This window comes from Chanodichthys erythropterus, chromosome 24, assembly GCF_024489055.1.
Source record: "Chanodichthys erythropterus isolate Z2021 chromosome 24, ASM2448905v1, whole genome shotgun sequence".
NCBI classification, from domain to species: domain Eukaryota; kingdom Metazoa; phylum Chordata; class Actinopteri; order Cypriniformes; family Xenocyprididae; genus Chanodichthys; species Chanodichthys erythropterus.
The window spans coordinates 11,598,595-11,625,162 of NC_090244.1; the positions used below are offsets into that span (position 1 = coordinate 11,598,595).

Below are 26,568 nucleotides of genomic sequence, written 5' to 3' on the forward strand. Positions count from 1 at the left end.
ATTTTCTCTCCTTGGTGTCATGTGACTCGTTAGTGTTACAAGGTCTCAGGTGTTAATGGGGAGCAGTTGTGTTAAATTTGGTGTTATCGCTCTCACTCCCTCATACTGGTCACTGAAAGTTCAACATGGCACCTCATGGCAAAGAACTCTCTGATGATCTGAAAAAAAATTGTTGCTCTACATAAAGATGGCGTAGGCTATAAGAAGATTGCCAAGACCCTGAAACTGAGCTTGTGTCTCAAATGTACTCACTTCTGTGAGATGTATAATATATATATATATATATATATATATATATATATATATATATATATATATATATATATAATATAATTTAATGGCCTCAAGTGGTTTATTGCTTTAATTGGACACAAGCACTCACACTTTAATGAAATATCTCCTTGTGAAGGCACTTCCAACATGATTCATCGCTAAATGACACCGAAGGCCACACCGGCCATGGTGTACAATGACTGACAGCCTGAAGAGTGACATCATGAACCTGGACACCCCAAGCAGTGGCCAAATCCCCTCAAGATCACAGGTTCTCTCTGCTTTAAAGCCACTGTTTATAATCTGACTTATCACTGAGTCACTCAGGGCTGATGCAGAAGATTAGAAAAAATCTCAAAGAAATATGAGAGAGCAGCTTTTTGTGCCTTTTGTTGTCGGCCTTGACCCCATGTGTCTTCCCAGCCGAGAGAAACTATAAGCTTAGATCAAGGAGAACATTAAAGGGAGAGAGAGAGAGAGAGAATAAGAAGTAAATGTATTCATAAAATCAGTAGGCTTCTGGGAATGGGATTTATGTAGCGCAAGCTGTTACCTTTCATATGGGAACCTGTTTAAGTTGTCTAAGTGAGAGAGACACTGATGACATTTTGACAGAAATGTTTTTGTGTAGTTGCTGAATGTAAGCATAATGCAAAAAGAGAAGTTTCTTAAGGAATTCTTTTCTGTCCCATCTAGAGCGACGCTTAATGGATAGCGGATCCCTCCACATGCACTCCCCCGAGCCCCATCTCATTCAAGTGAAGTTGTCCATTAATTAATCTCTGTTTTTCTCTCCAAACACTTCTTCTGTGATTTCTCTCTCCTTTCATGGTCGTTTTACACACACACTCGTGAGCAGCACTATGGGAAAGAAAGCCCTATAGTCAGCCACAAGTATCTTAATTAAGGCAGAGAATCGCAAGCAGGCTCAGCTTATTTGGGATTCCTTTCTTGCATGCCGAAAGAAGCCAGGGAGAAGTGTGAAGTTGCACTTTAAGTTCAGCTTGTTTGCCGCTGCCAGTATAAGGTCTTAATAGATACAATGACTTGGAGAGGTTTTCAAATTAAAACTGGCAAGACCCCTCCACTGCCCATGCCATTCACTCTCATTATTTCCAATATGAGGAGCTGAAAGGGAGAAGAATACAGCATCTTCAAAGTCCCCCCTTCAAATAACCCTTGTTGGTAATTAACAGTGTGGATAGGTATCGTCTTAGTTTGTCATGGAGAGCCGAGGTGAGTGAAGGTTCTGGGTGTCTGAGTCTCTCAATTCAATCTCTGTGAATTAAATACTGTTTCATTTCTCAAAGAAGCTTTAATTCCAGCCTTTCTAGAAATGTGATGATTGTTGCGGAATTAATGAGCAGGAAGACGGACAACACTGCCTCTGAATATGCTCAGAGGAGAATCGTATTGCTCTTGAAAGAGGTTGCTCTTTCATAGCTGATGAGATCTGAAATCATCGGTTATGTTTTATTTTGGTATATTTTCAAGTATTTTCTCTGAAAATTACAACAGATACAGAGTTATAAAATTATTGAATGTCATGGATTATATCATTTGGAAATCTTGGAAGAGTTTGACGAGAAATGTATGAGTTCATACTGAATTTTTAATTCCTATTTATTTTAATATATTATTTTTTAAATTTTATTTACTCATTTAATCGCATTGTTGTGTCTGAGAAATAATTAAGATATTAAAGACATTTCTGTTTTTTTCTTCTTTCTTCTATGTTGAAACCGTTTGTATTCATACTATGCTGGTCAAAAAATTGAAATAATTAAAATTGTTTAATGTTTTTAAAAGAAGTCGCTTATGCTGCATTTATTTGATCAAAATACGCCAAAAACAGGCAAAAAAAATTGCAATAACTAAAAAAAAAAAAAATTTATATACTTTAAAATGTAATTTATTCCTGTGATGGAAAGCTGAATTTTCAGCTTCACTACTTCAATCTTCAGTGTCACATGATCCTTCAGACATCCTTCTAATATGTTGATTTCTTTTTAAAAAAACATTAAAAAAATGTATTTATTCCAAACTTTTGACTAGTAGTGTATATAATTAATTTTTATAATTATTTGGGTAACGCTTTATTTTAGGATCTTTTAACTAGTTGCTTAATAGCATGCATATTACTAGAATATTGACTGCTTATTAGTACGTATTAAGCACATATTAATGCCTTATTCTGCATGACTATGTTCTACATTCTTAACCCTATCCAATATAGCTTAACAACTAATTACTAACTATTAATAAGCAGTAAAATAGGAGTTTTTTTGAGGGAAAAGTCTTAGTTAATAGTGAATATGTGTTCTCTGTACTAAAGTGTTACCATTATTTGTAATATATAATTATTTTTCTTATATATTTATTATATATATATTTCTCACTTGTTTCAATCCTGTTTAATTTTGCGTGCACTTTCTATATTTTACTGTTTCTCTCAAAACAGTCCAATAGTCTTGTGGCCAAGTCTTGGCTCAATGTCTATTAAGAATACTGTTCTCTTTGAGAAAAGATCCTCATTTTCACTCATCTTTTCAAACTGGCCCTTTTGTTCAAATCAAGAGATGGGAGAAACCATCAGTATGTAAATTGCATGCTCATATGAGACTTGCTTATGTCGCTCTATCTATTGAGCCACTCTATCCATTCCCAGATTTATCCCTAAAAAAAGAGAAACAATTATTTGGATGACAAAAGAGTGGGGGGTAACGACTCGTAACGCACGCAAGAGAAATCACATTTGTGGGGGAATTACAGAATAATTACACATATGCCCGGATTGCCAGCATTCATGGGCTCTGACAATATTTTAAGGATTAGAGATGTTAGTGGCGCGGCCCTCTGCCAGAGAAGGAGCTTGCGGATGCATTCAAATGCAAAAGCATACCGTTAGGAGGGGGTAATGCCGTCTGTCTGTACCGCTCGGTACACTTTTGTGAAGGGCGTCCCATCCAACAGATTCAGCCACTTGATGCCCAGATCTGCTCTCAGAGAAGAAGTAGTTAACAAAGACAGACAGCCTCTTTAGGATAAAAGTAATTATCTTGAAGCTGATAAAAGTACTGCTTGACTGAAGCCTCCTGAAAACTATAACAGATAGCATATTTTTGTCTTGAACGTAATCCGAAAAGTTGAATGCATGACATGGAACAGTTTGATTTGGAGTGGGGGGAAAAAAAATGTTGAAAAGATGGCGTGGATTTCCAAGATCAATGGAAAGTCCGAAAAAGTAGATTCTTTTAAAAGGAATATTCCAGGTTCAACACAAGTTAAAGGGTTAGTTCACCCAAAAATGAAAATTCTGTCATTTATTACTCACCCACACAACCTTCGTTCATCTTCAGAACACAAATTAAGATCTTTTTCATAAAATCCAATGGCTCAGTGAGGAATGCATTGACAGCAAGATAATTAACACTTTCAGATGCCCAGAAATCTACTAAAGACATATTTAAAACAGTTCATGTCAGTGGTTCAACCTTAATGTTATGAAGCGTCAAGAATACTTTTTGTGCGCCAAAAATAAAATAAAAAAACGACTTTATTCAACAATATCTAGTGATGGGCGATTTCAAAACACTGCTTCATGAAGCTTCGAAGCTTTACAAATCTTTTGTTACGAATCAGTGGTTCTGAGCGCGTATCAAACTGACAAAGTCATGTGAACTATTGAAATTTCAAAACACCTATGACATAACAAAGCCTTGTTTACTGAAATCATGTGACTTTTATGCTCCGAAGCTATTTCAGCTTATTTGACTGCATTTGTGGCATAATATTAATCACCACAGAAAAATAATCTTGATTTGATGCTCAGTGATGCACTCACAATGGAAGTGAATGAGGCCAATTTATGGGGGATTTAAAAGCAGAAATGTGCTTATTTTATAAAAGCACCTAAATTATTATTTTCTGTTAACATGTATGCATTATTTGAGCTGTAAAGCGGTTTAAATAATTTTTTAATTGATTTTAAGAGTTTTAGTGTTGGTGGCGTTAAAGGTGCCCTAGAATCAAAAATTGAATTTACCTTGGCATAGTTAAATAACAAGACTGTTACGTAACAGTCGGGATCATTAATATGTACGCCCCCAATATTTGCATATGCCAGCCCATGATCAAGGCATTACACAAGGGCAGCCAGTATTAACGTCTGGATGTGCACAGCTGAATCATCAGACTAGGTAAGCAAGCAAGAACAACAGCGAAAAATGGCAGATGGAGCAATAATAACTGACATGATCCATGATAACATGATATTTTTAGTGATATTTGTAAATTGTCTTTATAAATGTTTCGTTAGCATGTTGCTAATGTACTGTTAAATGTGGTTAAAGTTACCATCGTTTCTTACTGTATTCACGGAGACAAGAGCCGTCGCTATTTTCATTTTTAAACACTTGCAGTCTGTATAATTCATAAACACAACTTCATTTTTCGCTCGGGGGCGGGGGAGCACGAGAATTTAAAGGGGTCGCACGCTGAATCTGCACATATTTAATGATGCCCCAAAATAGGCAGTTAAAAAAAAAATAATTAAAAAAATCTATGGGATATTTTGAGCTGAAACTTCACAGACACATTCAGGGGACACCTTAGACTTATATTACATCTTTTGAAAACACGTTCTACGGTACCTTTAAGTTACAGTTTAAGCTACAGAGTTATACAAATATGGATATAAATTTAAACAGAAAAGGTTAGTAAGTGATTTTATCACACTAACATTATGTTAAGTAGCATATTGTGTAGGTCTTGTGGCTATACGATTGAAATGATGAGTATTTTAATGTTTATGGACTGGCTCCATACACTTTCATTGTAAGTGCTTCATTGTAACCCAGATTTTTGCTCTTCTTTTTTTTAAAGAAAAGGAGTTCACAAATGCTTAACTTGTATTAACACCTCAAGGCTGATAATAATAACTATTTGTACACCAAAAAATAGTTTATTTTTAAACAAGATATGAGTTTTTAAAGCTGTAAGCAGCAGTATCTTGTCTGTACGGTCCATGAAATTTCCTCATTGTTGATGTTTAGACATGGAAATGTAAGTCATTCATGGGAACTAAAACCATGAAAAATGGATGAAATTACAGTCTGTTCGGGTGAAAGGGCCAGAGCAGGCGAAGCACAAAGGCAGATATTCTGGTGTTAAAAGTCTGCTGGCTCTCTAACAGGTGAAGGCCTCCAGTGTGTGGCGACGGCACGTGAATGTGACCGGACAACAGGCGTCCTGCTGGGGAACCACAAAGAGGGAGCAAACACCATAACCACCAAGACACTGAGCGCATCAAGTGCCGGCTTTCACTCTCGCCTAACCTTTGGACTTCTTCAAGTGTTACAGATATGGCACATTTTGGCAAACCAGTAGCAGCCAATGGGAGATGAATGACCAGTGAACGCTTTCATTTGCAGAGACCCCTTTTCAACCGGGGCTAATATGCGGAGAGCAGGCGTTGCTTGGGAATAGTCGCAAGTTCCTCTTTGCTTTTTATCTCTCTGTGTGTGCATGTGTGTGTGACGGCAACCCTTGAGAAATCTGATTTGGGGCCCTGACTGAAAGGAAGGCAGGTTGAGCGTGTGTTTTAATCTTAGAGAAGGTATGGTGAACATGACACGGCTCTCAAACTGAGAGCAAAACACACAAGTGATTTCTTTCTGAAGAGGACTGTATTTTTTTTGTCTTATTTGTTGTCTGTACTTTCGTCTCGGATCTGTACTTGGACAATGAGCTTGTGGTTTAAACAGTCTAAATGACGTTTTGTTTTGTTTTGTTTTGTTCAGATCTAACTACTTTTTAAAAGAATTTCAGCCTCCTTTTACATTTATTAATTCAAAACCCATATAAAATATTTAAATAAATTATAATTCAGCAATTGAAAACATGTTCATTACAGGACATGTATTCAAGAAGTTAAAAAAACATGACATTAGGAATGAAATTGCAAAAGGTATGTCAGTATATCTACAGTAATGCTATTTAAAAAACATAACTTGACTGTACCATTAAACTTCATGTTACTTTTTCTCTGAAGTTGCAAATAACACGCTCTTGTCTGCTAACAGAGTGTCTAACATAGACATGTCTCTGCTGGCGGCCTGAGCTTGGCATCACAGACAGCTGCACAAAAAGTCTTTCCACACCAACTCAAAACATCAGTGGGGAGGGGAAGAGACTTTCTGGCCTCTTAGAGGCAGCCTCTTGAAGTCGGGTCCGACAGTCAACTTGGGGTGTTGATTAGTAACCCCCTGCCAGAGGACGAGCTCGCGTGCCTGCACCATTCGCCACCTCCGGTCGAGGTCTCCAGCATACCACCCTTTTGAGACCAAGTCAAACTGCGGCCTAAAATGCTGTGGAGAATAATAGTCCCCTGTGCAGCGGTAGACATCCAGCAGACTCCCATTCAGGCCCTCGACCTCCATGAAAACGGCAAAATCAGAAACGAACCGTTCGATCTCTGCATCCCCTTCGACTGCAGGAGAATGGTGGGCTTCCATTTTCACAACTCCCCCCACAGATTCTTTTGTTCTCACTGTGGCCCTAATAGTCTTTAGATTTCGCTTTGACCCAGCGAGGGTTATAGACTGCTGAAAGAGTCCCTTTTGTCCCTAGTCTTGAGAATAAGGAAAAAGGGAGAAATAGTCTATAAAATTCCAAAATAAAATCCAAAAAAGAACAAAATTCATTAATATGAAGGCACCAAAAAGGTTCTGTATGATTATTAGCATCCTTGAGTTTGCTAATGAATACGCATTTCCTACAAGTTATCGGCTTAATGGCTGTCCTCGGCATATAAAAATATACAGGAGGAACTATGTTTTATTCAAAATCAGATTTATTATCTGGATAAGAAAGGGTCCCATAAAAATGTTAGGATGGCCATTGAGAGTCCCCTGGCCCTTTGTGAGAGGAACCCCTCCTCATCTGAAGAAGGAATGATTTCATGACTGACTGAGAATGAAGAACAGCCTCAGTTCTCAAGTGACTATTTTCCTGACTCTCTCTCACTCTCTCTCTAAGCAGTAACACCTACATTGTATGCAGAGAGACAGAAAGCATTGAATGGCCTCAAAAAGAAACCCCATTCACTTCAAGGCAGCTGGGCAGGCCAAGTGTTCAGCCGGCCTCTTTACTCATGGATGGGTTTTTGTGCAAATCTTGAGGAGAGGCCTCCAGTGCTCCTTCTTTAAGGAAAAGAAAGACAATAAATTTGTCTTGTGAGCATTACTACTGCTCAGTTATTCCACATAGCATTACACTGTAGCCAATATACAGTTTTATACTTTTCCTGAACAGTTTTGCGCCCTTTTTGATTGATTTGATCTGCATTTTCAGCAATGCATTGCCAGGGGCTTGAATAAGTGCCAGTCTTGAAAGAGGGTCTTTAGAATGTATAGGGGGTCAAAGGTCTCGCAGGAATGTATAGATCCTTACAGCCATCAGTCTTGACCATCAGTGGACAGCAGAAAATAACACTGAGTCTAGAGTGGCTGTTCACTTTATGAAGTCCCCTCAGAAAAGAAGAATTGAAGTTCCTCTTTGGCCTTTTTTCCTGTTCTTTTCTTTCTCTACCTCCACTTTTAAAGCATTGTGCTTCTCTTGGCTTCTGTCTTCTTTCACCTATGGAATCTTTTTTCCGCTTCAATTACAAAAGGTAATTGTGAGATAAAGTTTATAATAAGAAATATATATTAAATAAGTCATACATTGAGATATAAAGTCAATGTTCGGGATTTAAAAAGCAAAACTGCAAAATATAACGTCACAATATGAGATATAAAGATGCAATTATTAGAAACTAAGTTATTGGGAACTATAAAGTCAAAATTGGAAGATTTATGCCTGGTTTCACAGACTGGGCTAAGATTAAGCCAGGATTAGGCTTTAGTTCAATTAGAGCATTAAAGTAGCTTTTCTAAATGTGCCTTAGAAAAAAAACAACAACGCCGTAACCACCATAGACACTGACCAATAATTAGAAATGCACGGTAAAAAAAAATCCCAGTAAAATTTACGGTAAAAAAATGTCAGCTGTGGTTGCCAGAACTTTACCATAATAAATACAGTAGCAACATAAAAAAAAATCTGTTAAATTTACGGTAAAATAACGTATTTCATTAACTGATATAATGTTAATTTACCAACCTAATGAAGTACTAATATCTGTTTTGTACCTTTATAATACACTGACAGTCACCAAACACAGTGGTGATAAGAGTCACATGATGAATCAAAGTTCATCACAAGCAGATTTTCCACAAGCTGAGAAGGACAACACTGACATATAGAAGGTGCACACAGTGTCATTCACACACACACTAAACAACATCATGGTAACATGCATGAAATTTTAAAAATGCAATAATCATTAATTTAACAACATTAGATGTAACATAAAACCCTAATGTACATAACTGATTAGAAAAAAATGAGAAAAACTAAGAAGAAACAGAGTTATTTCAACGAAAATATATCAAATGTGAAGTGTCACGCAGGGAATTGTGGGAATGTCAATTTATGTTTTTTCACTGTAAATTTTTACAATGAATTGTTATTTTTCACTTCCAAAAACTGTGAATTTAACAGTATTTTACCGTACATTAAATGTACCGTTAAATCTATTACAGTTATTCACCGTATATAGTACGGAAACTTTCTGTAAACCAATTGACAGTTTTTCACCGCAGCATTTTTACAGTCTTTTACTGTTAAAATCACGGTCATTTTTTACAGTGTGGCATTACAATATTTGACATTCTTGCACTGCTGTACTCCATTACACAGTGCTCTGTGTGTTGTTAGGATGATAAAAAGTTTTAAAGTTCAATTTTTAGTCTGGTCTGCCTCAGCGGTCTAACTTAAAATGATTGAGATGGCCAATCAAAAGTAGGCGGGGTTTAGTGTTTACAGAAGCAGAGCGTGAATTCCAGTGCGAAGCGTCAGTTTAACATTAAAAAAAGAGATAAATAGCGAAACATTTGGTACATGTCAGCTGTTTTATGATTTTTAAACGACCGACAGCAACATCCAGTGATTCAAACTACTCTTTTTTTTAACTGAAACATATGCATTTACATGATTTAATTCCTAACTGAGTGTGAAGAAATGTTTTGCATTTTCAACATATTAGGCATACAAAAAAGTACATGTGTGCACATTTTAATGCAAATGAATGTGAATATTATTTGCAAATAGTTCAAATGATTATTTCATAACTAGAATTAGACCTAGAATTTCCTTCACTGTTCCTTCACTGCTTCTTTATGTTTTATAAAAAAATGGGTCCCCCTCAATGTTCAAGACATGGTTTATGGCCTTGGAAAAAAAATCATTAGTGGTGTGCACCTTGAGACAAAACAATGGCAATAACTTTCAGTTCAAACATGCATTTTAGTATCGAATAGGCTTAAAGGGTTAGTTCACCCAAAAATGAAAACAATGTTATTAATTACTCACCTTCATGTCGTTCTACACCCGTAAGACCTTCGTTCATCTTCGGAACACAAATTAAGATATATTTTATTAAATCCAATGGCTCAGCGAGGCCTGCGTAGAGAGCAATGGTACTTCCTCTCTCAAGATCCATACTAAAAACATATTTAAATCAGTTCATGTGAATTCAGTGGTTCTATCTTAATATTATAAAGCGACAAGAATATTTTTGTGCACCAAAAAAACCAAGAACGACTTTTTAACAGTATCTAGTGATGGCCGATTTCAAAACACTGCTTCAGAGCGTTATGAATCTTTTGAGTCGAATCAGTGATTCAGATCGCGTATCACACCGCCAAACTGCTGAAATCTCATGCCTTTGGCGCTCCAATCCAATTATTTGAATGTAAAGCTCAGAAGCTTCAAGAAGCAGTGTTATGCATTCAGCCATCACTAGATATTGTTAAAAAGTCATTATGTTTTTTTTTTTTTTTTGGCACACAAAAAATATTTTCATCACTTTATAATATTAAGGTAGAACCACTGTACTCACATGAAGTTTTTAGTACCTTTATGGATCTTGAGAGAGGAGGAACCATTGCTGTCTAGCAGGCCTTGCTGAGCCATCGGATTCAATCCAAAATATCTTAATTTTTGTTCTGAAGATGAACGAAGATCTTAGGGGTGTAGAATGACATGAGGGTGATTAATTAATGAGATTATTTTCATTTTTGGGTGAACTAACCCTTTAAGCCTTGACTGTGAAACTGAAAGATAAAGTCCCAATTACAAGAAATAAAATTGCAATTGCTAGATATACAGTCAGAATTGGAAGATAAAAAATATACACTTTGAGATAATATTGCAAGTCGCAATTGTGAGTTATAAAGATTGCAATAGGTAGATAAAAAGTCAAATTGTGATGTAAATTGCAATTACGAGAAAAAAAGTCATAATTATAAGACATAAAGTTATATTTAAAGACTGGTATTAAATGATCAACTCAGATTAGTGTCATTTTATAGTGACTGTTGATTGTACAAACCAGTTCCTGTTTCCTCTTGTACACTCAACCAGGATGCCAGCAACAGGAGTGATTTGAGTCAAGTATGCACCTGTTGCTGCCACATTCTCTCTCCATAAAGAATTATTTCTTGCCCTGCCCTGCACACATCTCCACACTTTCTAAAGAAGTGGCTTTAACTTTGATGTGTGCCAAAAACACGGCTTTTAGGGTACAGAAACAGCTTGTTAGCCTGAGCTTTCTTTGGGCCCAAGAGGTGGGAGGCCAATATCACGCACCTCTTCAGGAAGTGTGCACTGAAAGCATAGAGCAGTGGGGATTCCGGCTGGATTCCATGGGACCAGCAGGCTCCGCCGCTGGCATTATCTTCTCTGGGCAGGAGATCCCAGGCCAGTGCACCCCCACTGGTACTTCCCCATGCCTTTCAACCCCACGGCCTGCAGCACACAGAGAGGAGATTAGGATTAATCTCAGGTCCGACATGCTGATATTAACACCACCTCTCCCACCCTTCGCACTCCGCTGGAAGAAGGAATACCGTTGCATCTGTTTTTGGAAGTTGAGGGTGGTGAACACATGAAAGTCTGGGACATGGATTATGCCATGTTCTAGAAAATGGAGAGAGGTTCAAAGGTCTGGATTTTTCCAGGAATGCGGATGGGGAATCATTCTTACACCAGCCAAAGTGGTGCCTAGTTCTGAACACTTAAAGGGTTAGTTCACCCAAAAATGAAAATTCTGTCATTAATTACTCACCCTCATGTCATTCCAATCTCAGAAGACTTTAGTTTATCTTTGGAACACAAATGAAGATCTTTTTGATGAAATCTGAGAGATGTCTGTCTCTCAATTGACTGCCTTTGCAACAAACACTTTGACGCTTTAAAAAGTTCATAAAGAGATCGGAAAACTAATCCATATGAATCAAGGTGTTTAGTCTAAATTTTCTAAAGAGACTTGATCGCTTTTATGATGAACAGATGAGTAAAAGCCTAAATTAAATCTTTTCATTATAAAAAGCGATCTAGTCTCTTGAGAACATTTGGCTAAACCGCTCAAACTCTTTTGCAAAAGCAGGCAAAGGAGAGATAGACATCTCTCAGATTTCATCAAAAAGATCTTCATTTGTGTTACGAAGATGAACAAAAGTCTTCTGAGTTTGGAATGACATGATGGTGAGTAATTAATGACATCATTTTCATTTTGGGTGAACTAACCCTTTAAATTTGGGGTTGGTTTTTAAAGCACTATGATCCAGTAACTTGCATGTGTTCTTCAAGACTTCTTTGTCCCACCTGTTAAATCTATATGAAGTTTTAAGTATTCTTACTCTCAAAGTGACCAAACCTCTTCTTTCTCTCTGTATTTAGATCTTAGAAGCCTGTATCATTTTACTTGCCACTTGCTTGAGGATTGAAATATCAATGCATTTACTTTGTCGTCATCCATTATTTATAATATGTCTTTACCTTTTTGTGATACCTGCAGGTACTACACAAAATAAAGCTTCTTCAGTGGTTCTTCGGAGCAACTTAAGATGGGGACACACTTAACGATTGTAAGGCCGATTTATGAATGTAATTTGATACTTACGACTGATCAGTCGGTGTTCACAGTTGGTGTTTAAATTCCCTAAACAGTCTTTGAATGTTTTAGCTAGTCTTTCCCTGGCCATTTGAATTTTGAGTTCCTAAATTTGGCCGTATTCTTTGGAGATTATAATTGTTAAATTATAGTTTGTTATGTTGGTTTTTGGGTTATTTAAAGAGGACAACAATTTTTTTTTAGTGGAACCAAAAATGGTTCTACTTTGGCAATAGATTCCATTTTGTTTCTTGGTTTTGGTTCTATTTCTAGGAGTGTTTTTGTTCATAAAAAGATGGGGATTATTTAAAATGATTCTTACATTTTCATGTCTTAGAAAAGTAAATTCAAATGTAATCCAGGGAATATAATTACAGTTCAAATGAGGGCTCAACAAAAGAGAGATTAAAAAACCTGAAACCTACAACGAAATTCCATTCAAAATCGCCACCGTGTGAGAGTGCACGTCATTTAATGCGAATTACACCACTGTAGCACATATGCTTTGTTGTCCGATTCGACATATTGCTCCAGCAGTGGGAAAAAAGCTAAATGTCATAGTCTTAGTTCTTCTCACCCATACCCCTGTTTGCTTATCCCTGTGAGAAAACCCACTCCTTCACAATATACACGTTTATTTCGCACATTTGAGTACATTTTCCCCCTTTTAAGGCCTGGCCAGGGAGAAGCGCAGGAAAAGGACCCACACACACACAGCCAGGCATTGAAAAGGCAAAAGTTCTTTGCTGTTATGCAAATATAGCAATCTGTAAATGGTTGAGTGAGAGTTATATTTGAATTAAATGAGGCTTTGCCTTTTCATAACACTGAATTGCAAGCCAAAGTCTCAATACAGAATCCCCACGCCAAGGCCATGCATATTATGCATTTGACGAAATGTGAACTGACACAAATACCGTGGCTCACTTTCAATCCGATTACTCGGCTAAACCACATCAATACCAGCCAGCCAACGGGCGCTGGCGTCCCCCATTCAAGTGGCCAGCGAACAACCCCGCGCTCCTCCTCAGTACACAAGCGCCTCGGCTACGTCTGCTTTGCCCCATGTTCAACTTATCAGGCGTACTCAATAGGACCCTTTCGACAAGGTTCTCTCTGAGTTCAGGTCTAAAACAAAGCTAAAGATTGTGCTGATGGGCTCAAACTCTCAACACCACCCTATACAAGCGTTTAGCGTTAAATAGGGAGTCCTCCCTCCAAGCACTGAATTTTTTTTGTCCCATTTTAAGCTCATTTAGTGGCTTTTACTATTATGAGCATGCATCAGCAAGAAAATGGCACAGGTTAGCATGACCAAGGGTCATTTTATTTGCAGCATTGATTGCTTGTTAGCAACAAGCCCTTAATTCAAAGTGGTCTTGACAACCACGAGGATTGTTCCTTTTTTCAGCCTGCATAGCAACGCTTGGGCTTCACCAGAAACACAATTTAACTAGGGCCATTTACAAGCTTTATTTCAAAACAACCTGCCAGGTGCTGAGGACTCTGAAGAGATTTGCCGTAACTGTGAAACTTTATGAGATTAAAATGAGAAGAAAATACATTTGCTACACTGATGTAGCCTGAGCTCCCATGACCAATTTAAATCTAATGAACAGATTCTGTGAGATTTTTTTTCATCTCAAAAGCTTGTTGTTTTCTTTTAAATGCACATGGTGAATTATATTGATATATGTTATTGTAATGCATTTAAACAAAGTCTTATATTTAAGAGAACAGAGGAAGACGATAAATATGTTATCCATAGGAAATTGATTTTTTAATTTTGTTTCAAAATTATCTAAGCGAATCAACATGACAAAACCACCCATTATTTTAAACATTTTCATCATGCTTGTGTCAAAGCATTTAATGCCAACAATTTGCAATATGTTCTAAAATTAAAAATATTTTCCTTTCCCTTAAACAAAGTTTGAAAATAATTTTCTATCAGTTTTTTATATCAAGTTGTGTGTGTATGTGTGTGTGTGTATTAGTAATTTTGATGTGGTTCAGCATTGCAAGTTTTCTTACAATGTCTATCAAAGAAAGATCATTTATACACCCCAAGTATTTGAGATGGTAATATCTTTAAGAGCATTTGGATGAAGAGATAAAGTTTCCTAGTGCTCACATTCAAATTGTTAATAGAAAGTCAAACTTTTGATTGCAATTTCATTTTCATGTCATGTAAAGCTTTTATATAGCCAACCCACTCAAAACTCAGGTTATAAGTTAAAGTAATTGACGACAACAAGGCAGTTTAACAGCGACTTAACTTTAACTTTTTTTCCACATTGCAATCGTCAACATCTCTCATGCATCAGCATCAGATATACATGTAGCCTATGCAGAGCACTTACAGGCAGGGTGCGAATTACACAGTGTTTTAGGGGGTCAGAGCACTCTTAATGACGCTGTAGCGTCCCAGTAAACATTTAGATGTTTAATGACAGTTGAAAAGACGTCCTTCCGACACGTTCCGTCATGGCTAAAAAAATAGCTCCAAAATTAAATTTGAACGGACATCTCATACATAAATTAGCCTAATTTATTAATTAAGTAATTATTCAAAATGGAACTACACGTATAGCTAAAAGTCAAGGTAACAATTATACATGCAACCCCAGAGAATTGTACAAACGTATCTGAATGCATTTTCAGGAAATATTTTTACCGATTTACCGCGACTGTTTTTGGCCAGGGACACGACGTTGCCGTCGGACCAGTGTTTGCTGGGGTACATCACTTTATTTTATTAGGGATACCAGAAATGGATCAAACCAAAGAAAACTCTACTGGGAGTCTATGTTGCTACAGTAACGAACATGAGCTTTCGTGCGCATCTGATTGACATAAATTGCACGTTCTTATTTCAGTGTTGTTTTTAACGTTATGTATATTTGAGCTAACAATTTGCTTCGTACGTTCAGTTTAACAACATTAAGTTAAAGAGGATAAACCTCAACTGAACGTATGTATGGTTTATAATATTAATAATTATTTAACCCAAAACACGCTTCAAAACCAAATCAAGCCCAATACCTAATGACCTTCAAGTGAATGGACAAAAGTTATTCCTGTTGCTGATTTGTGAGGCTGCAAAGACATGTTGCGCTAAAGCCGTCTAACCGACAGAACAGGTGTCTGAGACTTGTGTTTTGCTCCGGCGTTATGTTTAATGCAGAGTTAATATCAATTTAATGCTTGTCAATGCTTTTCTGTATTTTGGCTCTTGGTTAATCTCCTCAGTGTTCTGCCGTTCTCGGGTCTACAGAAACAGATGCTGGGCCAGTCTTAAAGGGGTTTGCATGAAGCGAAGGGACGGATTAAGGTGTTAAAACCAGACGCAAGCAGTGTTAAAATGTAACGTAAAGATAATAAATTAAATAAAAATGTAATCATATTTTTCATTAGGTTATTATTACTCAGTAAAAAAATACATTTACGATAATGAAAATGGCAGATTGGGTTTGGGGTCCAGAAATACAATGACAATTATATAGGCAAAACTGGATGAGATTTTTGTGACTTATACTGTTCCTAACTGTCCTATATTTCATTTAATTATAATATTAATATACTAAACTATTTTAGTAATTATATTTTCGTTTATTTCCACCAACAAATAATTTCAACAATACAGTACTGCTAACAGAAAGTAGAAACATGTTTTTAGTTTTATAAGTTTAGTTTTGTTAAAATTACAGTTTTTTTAAGTCTTGCAATCATTGCATTGCCATTTCATTTAAGTTGCTAAGAATCCAATAATGAAAGATTCTGATTGTAAAATGAAACCAAATCATTTTTGATTTATACTGTTGTGCTCACCAAATGTAAGGAGAAATGTATGATCTCAGCACAATCTATTATCCAAAAGCGCGCGCGTTAATGTGTGTCTGGAGGAGGGAAGGCACATTTATGTGGATATAATATCTTAGAAATGTGTCTTTAATGGGTTTAATTCAGCGCCCGACCAGCTGCACTCCCTTTATTTGGTAAAGAGAAAACAATCGTGCCATGGCTTGGAAAGCAAGCAGAAATTAGTTTCGGTCACCGAGGCTAAGCTATATTTCCTGCAAACCATCTGCTTGATAGGTACAATAGAGGGATTTTCAAGTGCAAGCAAAAGAATAAAGTGCTTTGAACGTGCAGAAGTCCTCTTGGGTTTTCTGAAGGTGATGAGGTGTCTTAATACGACTGCCCCGGGCGGTGCTAAAAACAACTGATGCAAATCTAACGGTCGTAGGCCATTATTTGGTAAAAATAGGAATAATTACATGCTAATGACTTATGGTCCTGTTATTTGCGTGTTGATAGATTTTAATAGGCTAGGCCTACTTGTTTAAGCAGCAGAAAAGGCTGTCAACAAAATAGCATTTAGTTAAGAAAATGTCACTAATGTGATTCAAGACAGTGATTGATAGATTAAAATTTTAATAATTAATATAATAAAGCTACAACTATTATAAGTCCAACATAAAAACATAAATAGAAAACTTGCAAAGCCAGGGATACGGGGCCGTAATGGGGGAATTACAGTTGTCCCAAAATTACTTGCGCTATGCCACTCGATGCTCCCCCACAAAGACTTATCTTCTTTTACTAAGATGGTTGCTAAGACTTCTTAAGATGGACTAAGAAGGCTGTCGAGCTGATCCCGTTTGAAAAAGTTCTGAAATATTGTCTAAAGACCCAGTATTACAATCCATTTGTGCGAAAGAGCAACGCCTGGCGCATAATTTCATGGAGATTTACTCGCCGTGTCATCGCTCAGGGCTCACGCGGACTATATCTTCCCCTCGTCTTTTTTCCCTGTCCAAATCAAAGCGCACGAGTTGACTCCACGGAGATAAATGTGAAGGTAGCTGCAAGAAAATGAATGGTTAGTGGGACAAATCCTGACAGAGAAGCGGTCAAACGCCATTAGTCACAGGTCTTAGCCCACAGGCCTCGGGATTCACCTCTTTTGGTGCATCTGACAGAAGAGAGCGTCTGTCCCAATAAAAGACTCCTAGAAGAAATCCTTTTGTTCGCACTTTTTTTCGTTTTATAATATATTTTATCGGTAGGCGTTGGCCATTTCCCCCCCGCGGTTCAGCAGCAAAACTTGAAAGGTTGTGCTTTTCCATAGCACATTAAACCTTATCCACGTGTGGCGCAGCATGTTCTCTGACCCAACTCCTCACACAATGAAATTCATCTTTTTTTACTCTCTGTATCTCAATGGAAGAAAATGTCAGTGAGTGTGACCTATATGAAGCCTAATTCAGTCAACTATGGGTGAAAGTAATGTTATCTATCTATCTATCTATGAGCAGAAAAGAGGGATTGTACGTTGACCTTTTTGTAGGCCTATTTCATTATTATTATTATTTACAAACATTGGACAGTATAAATTAGGTCCAAAACTAGGCTACATTTTAAAATGTTTTTATCATTTTTTTTATATAACATATTTTTTTATCATTCCTATTTGAGTTTTCAGGGTTTTATTTGAAGAAGACAATCAATTAAAGTGGTTGAATAAAACTAATAGGGTGAATTCAGGTTGGATGGGACACTTTTCCCCAGTCATCTCAATGACAAAAAGTGTCCCAATTGAATTCACCCTACATGTACCAAGTTATAACTTAGGTACTATTTTACTTCTAAGTTTTCAATTAAACTGATTAAAAAAGTTTTTTTATTATACATTTTTTCCCAGAGCTTGGGTTTCCTTTATTGTTTGTCTCAAGATATAATGCCAAATAATAATTTCATTGCGTTTCGAATGGGCAAAGCTGTTTATTTATTTATTTATTTATTTTTTATTATTGCAATCTTTGTAACAGCATGACTATGAAAATGACTATGACTAACTATAGTCTTTTTACTCGTAAAGGGCCGTTGTCTGCGGTTTGCTAATAGTGTCTAATCCAATCCGAATTTCCTCTGTCCAATCAGGGCGCGACGCCCTTAGAGTAAACGGAACTCACGTGGAGAATTTGGCTGAACTTCATTGTTAGAGCTGTCAACCATGAAAAGGCTTCTCCAGCGGTCCACTATAAAACCCCTGGAAGAGAGAGAGACGGACAAGAGCTCCTTCATTCTGCCCTCTTGGACTCTAATCAACGCAAGCCTCTGCATTGAGAGTAGTAGCACGTGAATTCTTCGCTGTCATTTTCTTAAAAAACGGTGCAATGATGTTGCCAAGTGTTATTGCGCCACCTGCTATGTATCCGAACTTTCTGCGGCCCTCGGCGGCTCTTTCCTTGCCTCCCTCTTTACATTCGGCGTTCACCACGCACTCGAGTTTCCTGGTGGACGACCTGTTGCGGATCAGCAGACCTGCCAACTTCATGCACAGGAGCATCCCGTCCCCAAGTGCATCTCCTCCGGCCACAGGAGCCACAACTCTGAACAACTCCTCCGCAGTCCACATCGCCATGTCTACGTCTTTGCCAAAAAGATCAAGCTCTCCACAAACATCAATTTCCAACGATCCAAATTACTTGAAGTTTGGAGTGAATGCGATTCTCGCGTCAACAACACGAAACGGTAGGTTTCTCTTATGTTTATAAATTATGTAATTGATAAAACGTCTTAAATATTTGTTTAAAATACGCAAATTAAGAAATTAGCGATGACATTCATGTTATAAACGCACTCAACTTGTACAAGTACACTTCATTAATTGATGTCCACTTTATTTTGTGTCATAGCTTCACCACCACCTTCAGTGCAAGGGATGAATGTGAAAACATTTCCGTTCCCATGTTTTGACGGCTCATTCCACCCATTCATCAGAGCATCATATTTCCCAGGTGGGTCAACTAGCCTATACACTATTCCTAAAAATCGCTGCGTCACTTCTTAATTCGGTCAAACTGATGGGCTTTCAGAATCTGCTTCCAATGCTGGAATTTGTAGGACATTGTGGAATCAGTCTCGCTAATTTGATGCCCTATTTAGCAAACGCAGTGACTGCTGACATTTTGCACCGCTTCCCCTAATCCACAAATTAGCCGGAATTGTCATGGTCCCAATTTAAGGCGGGTCCACTCTCACAAGCAAACTGTTGGCTTCTCTTCATCGCTGCCTTTTCCCACCGAGCCAGTGTACTTAGTTACTGATTGGCAACAATGCTTTCAGCACCATGACCAATTGGTCAGCTCCCTCTGGGCAGCCACACACAGACCCGTCGTTGACTTAAGCATGCTGCTGATAGGCATTTACCAGTCATGGACTAATTCCCCTATTAGCTTCTATTCAGTGTTTCAATATTCTCACAAGACCACATAGCGTGTGGGGAGTCTTCACGGGACGTCCAAGCAAAAGTTTTGGTCTCATGTAGCAGCATGAAAATTGCTTAACAGGGTGTAGTAGTCTTAATTAGGCTACTGTGTTTTCAAGTAGTAGCAAACTTGATTGTAGGCTAGTTACTCAAAATGTACTCTAAACAATTTAATGATCACAACTATTGTATTTGTATGTTGGTTAACGCTAAATCTTTTACGTATACCTCAGAGAAAATCAATAAAAGTGGGTCTATTTTGCGTTAAGCTTCATGTCCATCACTCCAGTGAATGCGGGCTACAAATAGCCTTGTGGATCGTGCACTCATTCAGACCGACGATAATAGACTGATTCTTTTCACCGCGGTGTGAATACGTCAACAAAACAACTTGAGCAGTATGAATGGCTTTTCGTGTCCATTTAATGAAAATATTTGGGGGCAAACATAGTCCCCCGCCATCAGTATTCTCAAAATGTCCCTGGCATGCCGTTGTGTTTAGTTTTTAAGTGTAAATCTCTTTTGTGGCCGTAATATATGGCTTTAGTGGCCTGTCCTAAGCCTTTTTCAGTCAGTTCATTACTACACAATTACCGTCCACGCTTCATTAGCACCTCTATCTTTCACTGGAGCGCTCTGAATGACTGCTCGCCCTTGTTACCATACCAATGCTTTTGGGAACCAAGCAATGTGCTAATTAGCTTCCTCGTTGCGTATCACTCATACGGACTGGTTTAAAAAAACATTAAAGCCCAACTTTCATTCCAAGCCCAATGACTACTTCCTGTTCTTTGAAAAGACCAATATTTGCTCATTTTAAGGGAAACGTTGATAAGGTAGACTTTTAAAATAATCTGTTTGGTTTCTTCTTACAGCATCTTCCTCAGCAGTGCCCATTCCCGGGACTTTCGCATGGCCACTCACGGCTCGAGGGAAGCCAAGAAGAGGAATGCTTCGACGGGCAGTCTTCTCTGACGTGCAGCGCAAAGCATTGGAAAAGATGTTTCAGAAACAGAAATACATCAGCAAACCAGACAGAAAGAAATTGGCGACGAAACTTGGCCTCAAAGACTCTCAGGTAAGCTGAAGTTGTCCACAAACATAGTTTTGTATCGCACCTTATGTCTGAGGTAAACTGTTGTGCTAATGTTTTGCTAACTCTTTGTTGTCAGGTAAAAATTTGGTTCCAAAACCGAAGAATGAAATGGCGCAATTCCAAAGAAAGAGAGCTTCTGTCGTCAGGAGGTTGCAGGGAACAAACATTGCCGACGAAATTGAACCCCAATCCTGACCTTAGTGACGTTGGGAAAAAGTTTGAAAATGACGCGGCTCTGAGAGAAAGCCCGCGCGCGCCTATATTTCAGGCGGGCAGAGATCACGAGCTCAACGCAGATTTCCATTTCAATTCGCCTTCCATTTCCAGCAAGCACTCAGACTTCTCAGAATCAGAGGACGAGGAAATAACCGTTTCATAATCATTAAACAGACTATGTAATTTCCAATGAGTTATGTTCATGCACAAAACTGGAGAAAAACTTTGTCTTGTTTGACACAGTAGCTGTGTGAACTTTATTGATAGCAAAGCTTTCAGTCGAAGAGAGAATGTTGTAACCGCTGCGTTTTTGGCAGCTTGTATAGCGTTTTGTATGAATATTTTGTATGGAATTTTTATACTAAGATTATTATAATCTTTCTTAATGATTTGGGATACTTTGTCTATAATCTTAAAAATACGTAGATGGCACATTTCTAACTTAAAAATCTTATATTATTTTGTATACTGATGTTTTTTTGTAAAAATGTATATATATGTGAAAAAAAGTATTTTTACAAATTAAAAATCCAAAGCAAAATACCATAATTTTCATTTTTGTCTCCCTTGAAATTAAAATTGTATGTTCTTTACATGGCCATACATACAATAATTGTATTTGATTGTTTGCCTAATTGATTTTGCCTCTTAATTTACAAGCAATATTTGTAATTGAGTGTCTGTTTTAACAAACTCCTTAAGTTTAAAAAAAAAGGGAAAAAAAGTGATGACAAAATTAATTTCCCAGTAGTTATGGTTTATTATCAGACCTGCCAGTAATATCAATTAAACAATTTGATGACTTGTGTTTTTTTTAAGTTGGGGAAGGAGTAAACAAGTGTTGACTGTTTGCAACTGAATAAATGACAGAAACTGATATTTGGACAGGAAAATGATCACATTTATTCCAAAAAGGGCAACATGAGATCACTACACTGAAAAACATCATTAAACATTAACAACTTTAAAACTCTTAAAAACTACGAGGAAAATATTTACAAAAATACAGTACAACAGAAAATATACACAAATAAAATCAAAACTCACTTACTTCTAAAATTACCTGCAATTTATGGAAAATTAGATGCTATTTGCCTCTTATTATTTTAATTTAACTCATTTCAATAGGCTATATTCACACAAATGTTTTCACATATAGATGTGTTTAAAGTGAAAAAAAAAATCTTGGCAGTACTTGAAACAAAGCAAGATTATTTGGCGGTATATAACACAGAAAAACACAAACAAGAAAAGAAATACTGTATAAGGTCTATTAAAACATTCTGAAAACAACACCAACATTTTCTAGGTAAACAAAATTAAATCTTTTAAATAAAGCAACTCCCAGTAATCCATTTGGACCTCATGCTAATGTTTGCCACATTAATACTGCTGAGGGGGCCACTAGACACGCTAACCCCCAATTCAAACTAAAGCACATCCCACGGATCCATGTGCCAGACCTTTTCTAATGTATGTATAACTACCCCCAAGATCTTCAGTACATACAGACCTCAATGATACACACAATAGAGTTTCTTTCTCCCTTCAACAAGTAATTTAGGAAAACATACTCACTGAACAAAGAGGACTCACATTTTATTCAGTTTTCCTCACAGAATTATTTGGGAAGAGTTTGGGAATAAGAAGTTATAAAATTGAGGTCGGTTTTGGCTTTATTGTAAGTCTTCCTAATATCAACAAACAGGGTTGCATTGTATAATGCCACTACATTGTCACTTGATGGATGTCTGTGATGGGGTTTTTTTTAATTCAGAATTTTTATCATCAGAACTTGACTAAAGTTTTACCAGAAAGTTAAATATTCTTTGAATGTTACAATATTGCATAGAGATTATTGTACTAAGAGGCACAAATTATTCTCCTGGCACAAAATGATAAAACTTACAGCATTCACTTTGATATTTTCAATACTTTTTCAAAAAAATCTCTTTATGATAAGAACAAGTTACCAAAACACTCTTTTGTTGCCAAAAAGCAACCACAATATAGTTCACATTACACTATATTTCTCTGTTAGGTCCCACAGATAGTGCACCATTTGAAGGCTATAATGTCCTTGCATTATTTGTGTAGAAATCTAAGACATAAGCAAACCCATCTCAACCCTTTACACAAAAGTCGTAAGGCAATTTTATCAAGTTGAGCACCAAAGAAGTTCAATAGTCAAGCAACATGAGATCCTTTTAGTATAATATGAATGAAAATAAACGTGACTTGGCTGAACAGCCTTATACCGCCATCTACAGTCCATTTGTAGAAATGATGCTCTCTGAAGCGCTTGAGCATGTTTTTCTCCTATTTCAGGTGATGATCAGTGTGTCTTACTGAGCAATTATGATTTTTTAGGGTTTCCAGCACCCTGTTTTGAAGGTTACCAGCACCCTGTAGTTTCATAGAAAAGCCGGATCTGATATTCAAAAGTCTCCGTTTCGTAATTTAACATTTTAAAGTATTTTCACAGTGTAGATTCTAACGAAGAGTCCAGCATATCATCTTGGTGACTGTTGCTGGTGGAATCACTATCGTAGCTCTCCGTTCCTGTGCAGTGGGCCGTCTCCTTCAACCTCATTAACATATTCATCTGTGGTGATAGGAACAGCTTAGTAGTATAGTATATATGCATACATACATCAGAGATATTTGAGTTCTATAATGAATAAATACAGATAACACTTACCAGTGGGTCTTCTTCTGATTTTCCCTGAGCAGGTTGCTTGCCTGGGCTGCCCTGCTGAGATATATTGTACCCGTCGAACCCCACATCCTCCGGCCGAAGTCGCAGCAGGGAATGCCATTCATGTTGCTGTGGACTTGCCACCCAAGGGAAGCTCTCCATCACCCACTTCGCCGGGTCCTCCCATGCTGCCTTACGGCCATACATCTGCATAACACATGGGCAGGTGTTCGTTTACTTGCTTTAGCATCCTAGTACTGCAACAGATACAACACTTGATGGAAGATGCCCTTACCTGTAGCCCCTCTCTCACAGCCTCTAGCATGTAAGGGATGATGGAGTAGTTCCACAGATCAGTGAACCACACTCTTGAGCCTTCTACATCCATTGGGCAGGACAGAAAGAGCCGGGGTCCTGTGGTGATTTTATTTATATAAACCATCGTTAGAACCCAGCTATCAGAATTTTGTTATAAGAACGTTCTCTAAATATTCAGTGTTGGTTCTGGGAGCGTAAAAAACGTCCAGTTTTCTTGATATTCCAGGACAGTTTTTATAAGGTATAATGTTCCTCAAACGTTCTTTCAACCTAATTTTGATCTAAAATTCAACATTCTAGGAACGTTGATCTGTAACATTCCAAGAACATGAAAATGTCCAGTTTTCTTAATGTTAGTAGAATGTTATTTAAAGGTTAGTATGATGTTCCATAGACGTTCTTTCAACTTAATTTTAATGTAAAATTCAACGTTGATTTGTAACATTCCAAGAACACAAATTTTCCAGTTTCCTTAATGTTAGTATAATGTTATTTAAAGGTTAGTATGATGTTCCTGAAATGTTCTTTCAATCATTCAATCAACTGCTGTGAACAAACACTGAAAGAAAGAGAAATAAAAACACAAACTACAACTTTCTTCATCCACAGCCTTAGATGAACTGAAGATAAAAGACATTAAATCTCTGAAGATCTGATTAAACAACTCCACAAACAGCATTAGCAGCTTCACTTATTACTAACCAGACTGACTTTATTTCTGTCACACATCTACAGAAGTTCTTATTGAGAATTAACAGAAGTTTAGATGTTTCGTTTGAGGTCTCCATCATGGAGGTTGGTGGTTGCTTTAGTTGAGCTCTTGACCCCTGAGTATTGTAAAGTTGCTTCCTTATCAGCAATCGCATGTGTTTTCAGAAAACATTTCTGCGTTGGTAAAGACGTTCAACATGTCTGTTTTAATAACAGACAAATGACTGCAATAAAGTGGTTTAAACAACTGCTTTTTTTCTGTAATTGCTAATTTAAAAAATTGAAATACTGTATCAAAATCAACCAATGTGAAAAATATAAATTGCAACACTGTCATTGTTAACGTTTTAAAACATTGTTTTGTCTCATTCATACATTGAGACATAAACATTCGGCATATGAAACACAACAATGGTGATGTATGCTTCATGCCAGCATACAAAACACATTCATGGTTCCCAGCATGCATTGCGACATGAATAAATTATGCAGCAATTTTTTTTTTTAAATTGTCACCATTGTTGAGGTTTGTATGATGAGTTCTGATATCTAAGTGTGTCAGTTTTAACTTCTAAATTTTGGACAATCCAATATAAATCAGTTTAGTGTTAAAACTTGTTTATATCACATATGAGTATTATTACCTTTTCACAAAAACACTACAATACCACAATTAAAGAAATCTACAATAAAGCAATTGATTAAACCACTTTATTGCAGTCATTTGTCTGTTATTAAAACAAACATGTTGATCTACTTTATCAACGCAGAAATGTTTTCTGAAAACACATGCGATTGCTGCTAAGGAAGCAACTTTACAATATTCAGGGGTCAAGAGCTCAACTAAAGCAACCACCAACCTCCATGATGGAGACCTCAAACGAAACATCTAAACTTCTGTTAATTCTCAATAAGAACTTCTGTAGATGTGTGACAGAAATAAAGTCAGTCTGGTTAGTAATAAGTGAAGCTGCTAATGCTGTTTGTGGAGTTGTTTAATCAGATCTTCAGAGATTTAATGTCTTTTATCTTCAGTTCGTCTAAGGCTGCAGATGAAGAAAGTTGTAATTTGTGTTCTTATTTCTCTTTCTTTCAGTGTTTGTTCACAGCAGGTGATTGAATGATTGAAAGAATGTTTCAGGAACATCATACTAACCTTTAAATAACATTCTACTAACATTAAGAAAACTGGACAATTTATGTTCTTGGAATGTTACAAATCAACGTTCCTACAATGTTGAATTTTACATTAAAATTAAGTTGAAAGAACGTTTGAGGAACATTATACCTTATAAAAACGTTCCTGGAATGTCAAGAAAACTGGACGAGAACCAACACTGAATATTTAGAGAACGTTCTTATAACAAAATTCTGTTAGCTGGGAAGGAGTTGAGAATTTCTCAGGTAGGCATCTGGGTGATTGTGACTGTGATTGGCTGTGGCCTCACTCACCAATTGTGACATCAGAAGAACTATGTGTTTCCAGAAAGCGGTTGAGATGATGCCAAACACACGGGATCCACTCAATAATCTTAACTAGCTCGCCGTTCCTCACACGACTGCTGATCTCGGTTTCTAGAAGCTTCCGCCGCAGGAATCGACCCAGAAAACCTTTTACTGGTTCAGTATGATTGGCACATAAAACCCATCTGAAATAAGAGACCAAGTACAAGACCAGTTCCACCTTTATCCATGCATAATAAGCTCAAGCTTAATAAGCTTTGAGAAATGCTTGCGGGCCCTCTTGTGGTCACTTGAGATATATACAGCTAACTCCAGTTGTATATGCCAGTGAATATCAACCTTTTTTGAGTAATGGACAACCTCAGGGATGACCAAACCATCTTTGTGATGACCAAATGCAATAAATTAAATATAGGACAAGTCAACTAACGTAGTATTAATTTATAATCATATCGGCA

At 37.1% G+C, this 26,568-nt stretch overlaps 2 protein-coding genes across 2 annotated transcripts in view; one reads left to right on the forward strand and one right to left on the reverse strand.

The window, feature by feature from the left end:
- The first annotated feature begins 18,513 nt into the window (after positions 1-18,513).
- On the forward strand, positions 18,514-21,202 carry dbx1b (developing brain homeobox 1b). Its single transcript, XM_067380457.1, has 4 exons — positions 18,514-18,871; positions 19,036-19,137; positions 20,483-20,685; positions 20,780-21,202. The coding sequence occupies exons 1-4, from the start codon at positions 18,514-18,516 to the stop codon at positions 21,080-21,082; spliced, it is 966 nt and encodes a 321-aa protein (XP_067236558.1). The 3' UTR covers positions 21,083-21,202.
- A 495-nt stretch (positions 21,203-21,697) lies between these two features.
- Positions 21,698-26,568, reverse strand: part of nav2b (neuron navigator 2b) — an 87,207-nt gene continuing 82,336 nt past the window's right edge. The window contains exons 37-40 of the mRNA XM_067380675.1: positions 26,099-26,295; positions 23,913-24,031; positions 23,621-23,824; positions 21,698-23,524 (exon numbers count right to left, since the gene is read on the reverse strand). Of these exons, the coding sequence (XP_067236776.1) occupies positions 23,399-23,524; positions 23,621-23,824; positions 23,913-24,031; positions 26,099-26,295 (646 nt within the window). The 3' untranslated portion in view covers positions 21,698-23,398. The remainder of the gene's footprint in view (positions 23,525-23,620; positions 23,825-23,912; positions 24,032-26,098; positions 26,296-26,568) is intronic.